Raw genomic sequence first — 13,231 nt, forward strand, 5'->3', positions numbered from 1 at the left:
GAAGCTGAAAAGACTGTTTTTCAGCAAAAACTATTAATATTTTTAAAACGATACTTTTGTGAATGTTGATGGTCTGTGCGTATTGCTCCCTCTAGTGTAAAAAATACAAAATCACAATCAACAAACTGAAAAAAAAATCACTGAGTTTGGTAACAAACTGTTTTTTAGAAGCCAGTCACTCTCTATCCACATTTGTATTAAAATGTGATTAGGAGAAAAAAGACAAATTTTGACTTAGTTTCAGCTTCTGGTCCAGGATTTTCACACTTTATTATCAGGAAAAGATCATACCAGGATGGAGTAAAGAATATGCAAATCTACACCCTGTATTTACGGCTGTAATGCTACCCAAGAAACCAGTAAGCTAAAGTGTGGTGCTCTTTTCTTTTTTCCCTCCACTAAAACACTAATTTCCACTTTATGACTATGTTACAGTTATTAATAGTGTCACAAAACTTGGTCTGAAAAATGGAGCAAAGCCCATTGTGATATGCACATGTTCATCTCACCACTGCACCTGGTTAGGCCCTAGAACTTGGAAACAAAGCAGTTTTGGAGCTTGGACTTCCTTTCCTAAACAGGTATGAAATTCCTTAAAAACACACAAGTTACACCGACGACTGACAAGTCTGAGAAATTATTTTAGACTTGAACCCCATCTGAGGAGCCACTGCATAACTTTCGACTTCAGCAGAGTAGTATGGTAACCACCGCAGCCACTGCCGCAACCTGCTGTCAGACAGCACCTGGGAGGAACTCCTGGGACAGTTTCCATCACATACACAAAAGAAAGAGAACACAGTCTTTCGTGCTAGTTTCATCCAAAGAATATGCAGTGTGGTTAGTTAAGATGCTTACCAGGCCTCTTTTGATCAGTAAAGTTTTCCAGCTCAGAATTCTCTTAGGTGCATACACACACCTGTAAGATCAAGGCAGCAAATTTATCTCCTCCAAGAACTGATGGAGCTGTCTCTGAACATAAAAGCCAGAAAATGAAACTTGGAAGTCTGAACAAAATTCAAACTAAAGCTTTCACCAAAGACATGATTAAACATTTTTTTTTACAGAATAATTAAATTAATGCTCTTCATTTTCAAAAAAGGAGCTCTTTTTCCCCCCTCCTGTGTTGCTACCATCAGAAGCAGATGAGAACTTGGGAAGCCTACTAATAAATCATTTTGCAACTGCATATGCTTTTTATTTTTTTTACTGGGACTTCATACTTTACAGATACCAAAACCGTTATCATACAAGTACCAAATTATCATCTTCCTACTCCTACTGTGACTGGAATTTCAGCCTTCCAAGATCTGACAGATCCAAAAAAACCCCGTTTTGTCTGTTTACCAGACTGAGGCTGTGAATCATTATCCAGTTTCACAGACACCAGATTTGAGTGTATTTGGTGGAACAAGTTTGAAATACAATTTGATGCAGGCTATTTTTTTGAAGACTCTTTTAACAGGCAGTCCTAACAGATCACAATCTCAATATTGCTCAAGTAAGCTACATTCCCTTCAAAGACGAGCATGGTTATATGGCAGATCCTTCAGGTAAACAACCAAATCTTCATTCTGTTTTTCTACTGGATGTAGCTGTTGTTTCTGTCACAGCAGTGCACCTCAGTGACAGTCCTTACAAGATACCTGCCCTCACTACTCCCCTTGACCTATGTTTACTGTAAAGGCTGAGAAAACTATTTGCTTCATCATTTGTGAAATTTATCCAACAAATCTTGTCATTATTAGAGTCCATTACATGTAACTGGTCTCAGCTAGTGTAGCATAACTGGAATATCCACCAGGCAGAGGGCTCAGTAAGGATGTTACTGCATGCCACAGCAAGAAAACAATCAGGTTCTTGAACTAGCGCCTCTGCAACAAGCGCATTCAGAGTACGAAAATGGGCACTACAGCAAAATCTCAGGGGCTAAATTCAGGACAAAATTAACAGTTGAGAAAGAAATTTTATTTCAAGCTCTAAGGGGGTATTACAAACAATAGAGAATAAAAACATTAAAAACTATTTAAAAAGTAATTGTCCCTTTAAAATAAAGATTCAAGCAGGTTTAACAATGAAGTATGCTATTCAATGAAGTTTTAAAAAAAAGATTTTAAAAGTATTGGTTTTGCTGTATTTGCTAATCTTTTATAAAAAAGCTGGGCATAAATACTTCGTGCATTCATATGCAATATTTGGTGTTTCATATTATATAACTTGGTACAGTATTTAAGATATCACTGCAAAAGAGTTCAAACACAGTGCATTTATAAATAATGGAGTCATTATAAATCACATTGCAAACATACCTTGCCATTTTCATTGTTACAAATTCAGTATCTCAGTGAAGGTAGGAATAAAGTAGCTACAACAATCAATATCTTGACTTTATTTTTTTTCTTTTTAATATAAAAATGCAGTTCTGGAAACCCACCCTCCTTCTTCCCCTTGCCCAAACATAATGCTTTACTTCTTAAAAATAAAAATAAAGTACTAATTCTATATACATCACATGTACCATACAAAAATGTATCCAAAGTTTCTATTGCTACTAAAGTGTTCTAAATTAAAAGTTACATAAGTCCCCTCGTTGGAAACAAAAGATTACAAGTTACAAAAAAAAAATCAAATTACACACAAACCATCAAGTTATTTTATACAATTTCCAATACATTTTTCTCCCAAAGCAAGTTGTCTTCTCATGTGCCTGTATAAAAATGCATATCAATATATTTGTCAATTTTTTCATTATAAAGCAAATTAATACATTTTCTACAATAAATAAGACACAGGGAGGCACACATATCAACAAAATTAAATCAATGGGAGATAAATGGGATATGGTTTTGAAAGAAATAATGTGCTTGCAGGCTTTAAGCCATGTTTGTTTAAAACAAAAGCAATCTTAAGTTATTTTGGGCAACAAAGGAGTGTTTTTGGTGATTTGCAAGTGATGTACATAGTATAATTTTTCCTGATGTCTTTCTCACAAAGTACCCTCCAAAATAATGCAACTTCCTTTCTTAAAATACATATCTGTAATTGTAAATTTACATCAATCTTAAATATGCGGTACTTTGTGCAAAGAGCAACAATTTACACAAACATTCAGAAGTCTTTTTCAGAAGCTACAGACCAAGGAAGAAATGATACAAGCAGCACCATATTGTATATGATTTAGGCAAACATATATTTGATGCCATTTTCATATTAGCCTTTAAAAACCACTAAACACCTTAAGCTGGAACAGGTGCTTAGGTAACATAACCTCAGAAAGAGTTAAAAAAAAAAGTAAAAAGCATGGAAACAAAAACCAACACCCTCCCCAGCAAAATTATAAAAGGAATTAAAGAACTACTTCTAAAATCAGAATAAGTTAAGTGTTGAATATACATTTATGTACAATTATGAACACTATGAACAAGACATTTTAACAGGCTTAGTGGAAAATCCTCCAAACTACAACACAATAAAATCATTAATCAATATGGCAATGGTGATTTAGAAGAACTTCTCAACTATTTCAAGTTTGCAGAACTCAGCCACTGAATCAACAATTAAGAGGTGGTATCTTCAATACATTCTTTTAGACAAAAATGTTCATTAGTAGAGTTCAAGTCTGCGTGGTATTTTTCATGCCTTGGTGGTATCTCTGCTAGTCAATATCACTGAAGTCACTGACTGGTTCTCCATGGACTCTACTAAGGTGATTCATAGCACGATCAAAAGCAATTCTTACTGCTTTTCGTATGCTTGAGTTACGGCCTTCCATCATTTTTAACTTGTCTATGGTCTCATCTATCCCAAGGGGAACCATTTTGGATTTGGGAAGCCACTGCCTGCAGGAAACAGTAAAATAAGTATGTTAAATATGGAACAAAATCAAGACATTTGACCAGAAATGTCAGGGTTGCTATGTTGTGTTTCTCATACACCAGATCAGATTTATCATCTTAAATATTAACCTTAAGATAGTACTTACTTGCCTTAAATATTTAGGAACAGGAAATATTAAGAAAGCCTCTTCCATGAAACAAAGAATACACTCCAATTCAATGATACTTATTTAATGATTGATATTAAGTATCAACTGAAAAAAATATCATGAAATATTGATGCAGGTTAGTTTAACAGGCAGCAGCAACTAACAATGAATGGGATTCAAGATTCACTCGACACAGCACTGTTTCTCTTCATTCTTTCATTTCCATTATTGCAAAGAATTTGCAGATGAACAATTTTTGCCTTACATTTAAGACATCGCAATTTGATTTTTATGAGGAAAGCTAAACTGCCAAGGAATTTCTACTTAGTATGCTTTTACCTTGCAGTATGAAATCCCACTAAATCTGTATTCAGAGTACTTTTCCATTTTAAGCTCCATGAATATCATTAATCGCTGGGCAGAGAGGAGTGGTAATGAATAAAGCTCTGGACCCCATTTTTCTAGTTAAAGTGTTCTAAAAATTTAAAGTATGAAGTAAATTTACTTCATTTCTACAAATGTTTATTTTAATCCTGTTTTCTTAACTCACAGGTCTTAAGGAAAACAAAAATGAGGTAAACTAATGAATACCTATTCAAGTATGTTACTATAGTCTGCAGTCCCAACCCTGCAAATGGTAGAAGCCATGCTTCTGTTTAGAAACTTCAGTTCAGGAGTCCACTTGGAGCTGAACAAACTGCAAATCAGACAGTAAAGTCTGATATAAAATATTTTCTTCATAGATTTTTTTTTTTAACTGAATAGAATTGTCTCCTGAAACATTCTTTTTTCTTAAAGCACTCTAAACTACAACCCCATTGTACTGAGCACACAGAATGAAGTAAAAAAAAAAGTAGAGTCAGTACAAGGATACAGACAAAACAGTAAAGCATATTATCCCCAATGACCAGCATGATAAGCAGCAGTCTAACTATTATCAGTTTTAATACAGATCAAAGGGAAGTTTTAAGAAGGCATTTTTAACAGAAAGCTTGCCAAGTCCTCCAGATGCAAGCAGCGAAGGAGAAGAAACAAATATGACTATTTGAAAAGGTAATCCGTAGGTGATAGAAGCTGGTAGCACAGACTGAAGATGACATATACCCTGCAAAGGAATGAAAATCAGAGACATGGGTTCAGGAGCAAAGAGACAAAAGTGAGCTAGAGTCATGAGTGCCAAAATGGCCAAAATAATCAGGATAAAAGAATGACTACCAAAAATAGTCTGAGGGTGGGGAGGAAGAGGGCTGGAAAAATATGTAGCCTTTCCTGTCCATCTAATACAGAGCATCTGTTAGAGGCAGTTTTGCATAACATTTCTGAGATTTAGGACCACCTGCATATGATGATGAATCAGGAAGGTTTAAGCTGCAGAGGACTCCCAAGACCAAGAAATCACAGCAATTATTCAGAAAGAGGCTAGAGTGTTCATTACACTTGTGATACCAATGAGAGAAAGGAGAAACAGAATACTGACTATGTTTTAATTTGGATGTTCTGCAGGAACAAAGGCAGAAGAATGCAGGATCTCAAGGAATCCTGTACAACTGAACAAAGATGATCAAGAAGTACCAACTAATTAACAAAAGAATCAAAGAACAGAGATAGCAAGCCAAAGATCCACGATTATGCCAAAGGCTCTATAGGGACAGAAAAGCAAACACCAGTTCTATATTTCAGGCAAATAGTTATTTGGGTGATACTATACTGGAACAGAGAGAGTGAGGGGAATGGCAGCATTTCTAGAAACCACATTTAATCATTTAAAGAGGAAAGTGATATCTGAAAGTGTAAGTAAATTCAAGAGTAAAATGGAGATATGGGAAGACTTGAAGCCAGTTTGACCTGCACGGAAACCCAGAGAGGAGAGGGATTAAGAAAAACACAGAAAAGAAATATACAACTAACTTGATGAAAGGAAGAAAGGTAGCTGAAAAGCTTCCATATCCGGCAAAAAAAAGAAAAACAAATCAAACCCAACCAAACAAAAATACAGAGAAGAGAAGAAGAAGAGAACTAGTGGAAGGGGAAGAGAATGTTTTATTGTGTGATTTATCCCTTCAGGCTCCACACAGTATATTGCTGACACTGAAAGAAATGGAAAAGGCAAGAATTCATGAAAAAATTTAGAAAGGGCTAAGAACTTCAAATGAGACGGTTAATAAAGCATTTAACTAGAGAGGGTAAAAATTTAAAGAAAATGCCCTTGAGCGGACTGGGGGGAAAAAGTGTTGTCATTTGGAATGCAATGATGAAGGCTGATAGAGATAAATACTACAGACTATTACCTTTAAAAAAATCTGTTTAGCCAAAGAAGCAATTTTATCAGGTCAATAAATTAATTCATCTTGTAAATAAAACCAAAAGACTATTTAACAACTTTATATTAATTTCTTCCAAACTGACCATAAGTAGCTTTCAGTGATGATATGCCTTGGTCCAAGAATAGACTCAAATATGAAACTTAACATTATAGTGATATCAATCAAAATATAATGTTTCAATTTTCTTTTAGACTGAAGGCACAGGCTTTTAAAATTTTAAGTCACTGCATCAAACAATACATTTCTATAACATACCAACTTCTTTTATTGTCAAAAAATAGTACTAAGAATAGTTTTTCATCTGATTTGGTCTGCATTTGTTCTCCAATTTTCAGTACATCCAGAGGTGGCACTGGTATAGTAACACCATTGTGATGGCCAGCAACACGAGGCATCTTAGGGTCAATAATCTACAAAAGAGAAGAAAGGACAGTTCCTAGTTTTTAAAACAACATCTTTTATTTTAAGGAGGTATTACAAATAAAATTAATGGGAAAAATACATAAACTAAATAATCACTGCATATAAACTGGCTTTGTGTTACACGTAACTTCTTGACAAAAGCTGAATAAACAGAGTGGAGGCACAGTAGTAAATTTAACTGAAAAAAACCACCTCTAGAACATTTTTCATCCCATCAGTTCTTCTTAAAGTCACATATCAATTTCATTAGTACAACTTCACAGACTGACAAGCAGGTTTCAGAATGAGAAAGTTGAACCAAGATTTCTAAAAGCAACTAGTCTTAACTGGCTTCAGATTTTGGGTTTTGAACTTTAGATACCTTAAAGAAACAACCTATGTTAAAGTATACATATCTACTTCTGCAAAGTAAATGCACCACATTCAAAATCTGAATAAAACATCCTCTACACAGGCAAAAAACCCCAAACAAAAAACCAAAATCAGAAGTTACTTTCAAATATCTTGCACATCCAATTTAATGACTCAGTTTACAGTTACAGTCACAAATTCTTTCTAAACAAAGGTTGGGGAGATGCTGCTAACATTAAACTAATCAGGCTGATAGAAAAATTCCTTTGTAGGCAGATCATAGCATTATCAAGTGTTCAGCTTCCGAAGAGTGCTTGTGTTACTCCATGCCTGTTCCACCCATCTCCTATCCTCCAAACTCCTGTCATTTTACTAGCATTCACACTGGCAGCAATCTTAATCAACAGTAAACTGAATATGGGAACTAAATCAACAGAAAGCTAACAATGTGGGGAGTTTGTAGGTATCAGGGAAGAACTTTCTTCTCTTGACTGAGGTTTAATTCCTCAATCAACTCATCACACACTCAGAGAAACACCAGTGCTGATGTAAAGGACTGGACAGAAAAGGAGTCCTTTGATGGGAAACACTCTTTATCAGGGAGTGTAGAGAGAGGACAAGGGTATAAGCTGAAAGAAGGCAGATTTAGACTAGATATTAGGAAGAAATTTTTCACTGTACGGGTAGTGAGACACTGAAACAGGTTGCCCAGGGAAGCTGTGGATGCCCCATCCCTGGAGGTGTTCAAGGTCAGGTTGGATGAGGCTTTGAGCACCCTGGTCTAGTGGAGGGTGTCCCTGCCCGTGTTAAGGAGGTTAGAACTCGATGATCTTTAAGGTCCTTTCCAACCCAAACCATTCTATGATTCTACGATTAGCTTAAATCTAACACTAAAGTGCTAACACCATTCAAGAGACAACAAAATAATCAAATTTTAAGACCCAGAAGTGTTCAGGTCACCCACTGAGGGCACTAAAACTCAAGTGCTCTGAATCTCACTCACCTCCACAGGTTTTAACCTGACTCTGTACGATTACATTTCCTGATCTACCCAGCACACATATAAAGTAGCAATGATTGTTCAGTCTATTATTTAGGTCAAGTCATTTTGTATGAACTGCTTCTCTAACCCCAGATGCCTGAAACGAAACACTATCAATATTTTCTTTGCAAGCTGCGTGTATTTCTCCTAAAGTAAGATGGGCACAACAGCTTCAAGTTTCCCGTACATCATTCACAACTGGATACAATAATTCAATTTATTCTGAATCTACCAAGTTTTTTATTTCTTTAATGAACTGCAGAATCAGAGAATCTTTATACTCATTTTGCAGCACAAAATATTTTATCATTGCAACACTTAACAAGATGTCTGTCAAACGCTTATTCAGTTGATCCTTTTAACAACAATATATATTGCAAAAACAAAGACTACCAAAACAAGTAGACCTTAAAAATGGGTAGGGTAGAAGAAATTATTGACTCAACATCTGATGTTTCAGTGATTTTACAAACTGGATGTATGGTGAAGAGGACAGAACAATCCACCTTAAAGTTGAATAAAGTTCACACACTAGACCAGAAAAGAGTATCACATTTCTCAGACCAGAAAGAGTATCACTAGTGTACTAATGTGAAGTTGTGTACTTACCAGAGCTGGGTAAGAGGGATATCCACTGCATTTGGCCCATACTACTTTTAGAGGCTCAAGAACAGATGTTGCAGCATCAGTTGAAATCCACATACTGCTATGCCCAACTTCTAAGAACAAATAGTTAAATATAAAATTACTATGTTAAAGACTGAAACCTCAGATGAATATTCTGCAGTTCTTAGTTTCCTCATCAATATTTCATGATCATTAGGATTCAAATACCAATACCACCTTTCATGCATATAGCAATAAAAAGCAGGTGATGTTCATAACAGCTCTTTAAATTATACTACTTCTTTATTTGTAGGCTTGGATTAAAGCAGAAGACACTTCTAGAAACAGCATAACTTAAAACACCTTAACTCTTAGAAAGCGTTTGCGAAATTCTAATAATCCTTTCCCTTTGAAAAAGCTCAAAAAAAAATATTTAAAATTATGCTACTCGAAATAACCACTTTCTTTTGAAACTACCAATCCTGTCAAAGAGATGATGGTATTGAAGATGTACACTGTTTCCAAAGTGTTGGATATAAGATAGTAAGATTAGCACCTGATAACTTACAATGCTTGTCTGGTACACCTTTCTATTCTTATGCATAAATTATAATCTGTATTTTAATTTCTATTTATTTATTTTTTCTCAGCTCTTTCTGTCAGCAAAGTTCAAAAAGACCAACAGGGTTCAAGGAAGCTGCTGCAATTGTGTATTTTTTTTTTCTTCTAAGGAAGCAGCATAACAGAAAACAGAGTTTATGTTACTGTTTGCTTCTAGCAAAATCCTCTGTTTATCTTCTCTGTTGCTGGCCACCGGATTGAAGCATGAGACAGGTTTAAGCCTTTCAGTCAACCAGAACAGCAGTTGGCCCCCTAGACACACAGGGATATGGTCAAGAGATTGGGCAGAAGACAGTGAGTTACCCCCTCAAGATGGAACTGGGGGTGGAAAAAAGTAGGAAGAAGGTCATGAAAGTTCACAAGCTCTAAACATGAGGAGGCACGTCTTACACAGGGAAATGTTGTAAAAAAAATACAGTTCAGAGGCTGCAGTTGCACTTTCTTTTAGCAGTAAGGCAATACTTGTTAGAAGTAGCGCTCTACTTGCCAAAACACAATTTATTCCTCAATTCTTCACAATCTGCTCCCCCTTAAAATGGACAATGCTTGTCCATAATGAAATGTGGCATGCAGATATATGTTCCCTCTCAACATCACAAAAAGCATTAGAAAAAAAGTGGTTTCAAATCTTGTAAGAGGAGAAATGGCAAGGAAAAAGTGCTTAAGGTGATTACAAAAAAAGTAAATCATTCTCCACAATATATTCTAGGTCAATTTTTAGACATAGGCTACTCATTCAATTATAACTTATTTTTAACCTATACTAGTATCAACATTTCAAGAAAATACTTCATTGGAAAGTATAACTTCAGATATTCACAACTACATAACATCAGTTATCAAAATGCAATAGTTTATAATAACTTGCCATCACTGCATAACAAAGACATTTGATATTTTTGAAGCTAGAAGTTGCTACAGGTTCTATTATAGGTGTGGATAATATCAGAAAAAGAAAAAAATGCAATTTTTCTCAGTGTCTTTAAGACCTCAAACAAGTCTCCTAAAGGAAACAGTGACCCTTGCCATGAATCCCAGCAGGCTTTACAGGAGATCTTTAATCACTGGATTCCATTACACAAAGCCATGAAAATAGTTTAAGTTGTACTTATACTATTTCTTACTGAACTACATAACCTTGGAAAAACAGTTACTACATCTATTTACTGGTTTATTTATTTGTTTCTTTCTGTGTATATTTTAGAGAGAGTTCATTTTACGACATTCTTCACTTTCTCATTAAAAGCCATAATAATATTCTTCATATTTATAAATATATAATATACTTACAGCCATTCTTACACTTCTAGAGTATAGCTGAATACATAAAATACTGAATATTATGGAAAGGCATGTTAAATTCAGATGAACCATTTTGGTAGTATCTCAAAATGAAACAATTGGAGCAATTGCTAAAAACAGAAAAAGCAATTTGGGCAACTTCCTTATTTCTCTGCTCTAGTAATACCAGTATGTTAAATATTCACACATCTGTTATAAAGAGTCGTGAAGGTTTAGATTAATGTATCCTTCATACACAGACTATTTTGAAAAAAATACACATAGAACTGTATCTGGTATGTAAAAAGTCCTCTTCTTCAGGGCAGCTAACACGAAAGAAAAGAAACTTAACATTATTCTCAACTGCAGAATTAATAGGAAACAAATAAAACTATAATTTAAAGCTGAGTAGAAGGTCATTCATACACAATCTGACAGGATGCATGCAGTCAGATTTCCTTAGAGACTTCTCAGGGGTATACACAGCAGGGAAAAGTCTCGGAATTTTTCCTAGTCAGAATTTATTCCATGCAGTTAATACACTAGCACATATGGTTAGTAGTTTTCTTTTACAACATAAAAAGCCCTTTATTTCCTTAAGCTACGAGAGACAATGAATTTAAGTTATCAGTCAGGACAAGGTACTGTTTAAGATTTTAAATAACAGCACTCCCACTAGCTGAAAATCAACAGTGAATAAATATCACAAAACAGACTTAAGATTCTACATAGTTTAGGGTAAAGGTATGGATGTCTCATTATACTTTCCTCCCTTTACAGATATTTTACTTCTTAAAATGTTTTTAAAGCAACGAGTGTTTTTTTAGTATCATTCTCATAATAAAGTCAATGTGTTTAATTTTTTGTGGGAAGCTGAGAAAAATAGCTATTAGGTGCCAGTGTCACAAGCCTCAAAACTTTAAAGCATTTCTGTCTTCAAAAACAGAGCTAGGAACTTCAAATCTAGTATCTGCATAGCTTTCAGCAAGGAATGCAAGCTCTTCAAAGGCCAATTTTATTTTAAACCATCAACTTCAGCCACAAACAGGAAAATTTATTTGACTAAAAGAGTGCAGTGTTGCTTTCTTCTTCTTTTTTTTTTTTTTTCCCTTACATAGAGGAAACTTGGATTTTAATACCTAAACCTGCAGACAAATCCACTGACACTGGGCATATTTAAGCTCCAAATCTACTGCCACCCAAGAAGCAGCTGTGCTATCAGCAGTGTAGATGGATCATCCTTTAGCCCAGATCACAAATTGAGACTTTCCTTTTACTGTGTAACTCGTGGCTGGACAAAGTGTTCTCTGTGCTGTCAATGTTACCTGTTGAAACCAGTATCAGGCAGAGGGGAAAGCTATTTGAGTCAAACACAGCAAAACATTCGCCCACAACCTGCCCCTGCCCACTCTTAGTCAGTGGCTTGATGTGACTGAAGGGAAAGACAGCATCTAGACGCTGCTGGAAAAAATACCATCACTAAGATTTACTGAGGAAAAAATATCTGACAAGAAGGTGGAACAACTGACTGGACAAAGACGTGGATAAAGAGGTGAAAACTGGAATAAAAAGCATGAGATAGTATGGAACAGGAGAGCTAGACAAGAATCCCGGATCAGGGAACAAGGAATAGCCAGGCAAAAGGACTGGGCAAAGCTCAGGAGGGACAGGCAGGAGAACACATTCCTACCTTTGTGCAGACATTTCCTGACACTATAAAGGAACCTAAGACCTACTAACCTCAGCATATCTCCGTATACAGCAGCTATTAATGAAAACCACTTTTAGCATGTGTCCATCTAGCACACCAGCGACAAGCTATTACATACAGATAATTCTATTTGGAAACCAAGAAAACCTTATTAAGCCTACAAGTTCAAACCGGAAAAGTTAGAATTCTGAGTCACTTTTGAAACTTTGATTCATCCTCTGTATTTATATCTCAATCTTCATATTTCAATATAGAACATATTTTCTAACATAGTCTTAACTTGCTCATTACACTCAGTGGACCTAGTTCTAAAGCTCACCTCAGTCTCACAAGTCAAAAATGCTGAACATGACAGCAGTATTACAGAAAACAGCATGCCCTAACTTGCACCCTTGGTTTTGTGATTTCAATAGCACCCTTGTAACATGCCTTGTGTTTGAACTAACATATTCCATTGTGCATGCATTACAATGATTACATCCATTAATGAATGCAAAACTGTATCCCATCATAACTGCTGTTATTACAACACATCACACCACAGGTTCTGAGACAGCATCTTGTAAACAGAAACAAGATATTCCTTGGACCCAAAGAGAACATAATTGTAAGCACTGTGTTTCTAAGGCATATGTACTCTGTCAAACAGAATTGAGACCTTTTGCCAAAATAAACAACCTTTTATTTCAGTTTCTTTGTGAAATCTGGGATTTTACTAATAAAAGCAAATAATGGTAAAGTTCCAGTTAGGTACAGAAGGTAAGCAGAACATTTCACTTCACTCCTACTTCTGTCCTCTTCTTGATCTGCTGAGGTAACAGTTTGCAGAAGGCAGCCAAAAGAGCTCAAATTAGACAGAATATATAATAATATTATTCTATTAATAT

At 35.4% G+C, this 13,231-nt stretch overlaps 1 protein-coding gene across 1 annotated transcript; it reads right to left on the reverse strand.

Annotated features, from left to right (window-relative positions):
* Positions 1–1,934: 1,934 nt before the first annotated feature.
* Positions 1,935–8,843, reverse strand: LOC104462659 (bromodomain-containing protein 1-like). The gene is made up of 3 exons (XM_010074698.1): positions 8,735–8,843; positions 6,565–6,719; positions 1,935–3,839 (listed from the first exon to the last, which is right to left on the reverse strand). Exons 1-3 carry the CDS (start codon positions 8,825–8,827, stop codon positions 3,656–3,658), a joined length of 432 nt encoding a protein of 143 aa, XP_010073000.1. The 5' UTR covers positions 8,828–8,843; the 3' UTR covers positions 1,935–3,655.
* Between the last annotated feature and the right edge of the window lie 4,388 nt (positions 8,844–13,231).

Source organism: Pterocles gutturalis, unplaced genomic scaffold (assembly GCF_000699245.1).
Source record: "Pterocles gutturalis isolate BGI_N339 unplaced genomic scaffold, ASM69924v1 scaffold35362, whole genome shotgun sequence".
In the NCBI taxonomy this organism is placed as follows: domain Eukaryota; kingdom Metazoa; phylum Chordata; class Aves; order Pterocliformes; family Pteroclidae; genus Pterocles; species Pterocles gutturalis.

What these genes read in the sequence shown, in the direction of transcription:
- LOC104462659 (XM_010074698.1), bottom strand. Translation starts at nt 8,827, where the DNA reads ATGTGGATTTCAACTGATGCTGCAACATCTGTTCTTGAGCCTCTAAAA. An exon ending in ATCCCTCTTACCCAGCTCTG is followed by an intron (nt 6,720 to 8,734) that starts GTAAGTACACAA and finishes TCTCTTTTGTAG; the next exon opens with ATTATTGACCCTAAGATGCC. An exon ending in TTTGACAATAAAAGAAGTTG is followed by an intron (nt 3,840 to 6,564) that starts GTATGTTATAGA and finishes TGTTTCCTGCAG; the next exon opens with GCAGTGGCTTCCCAAATCCA.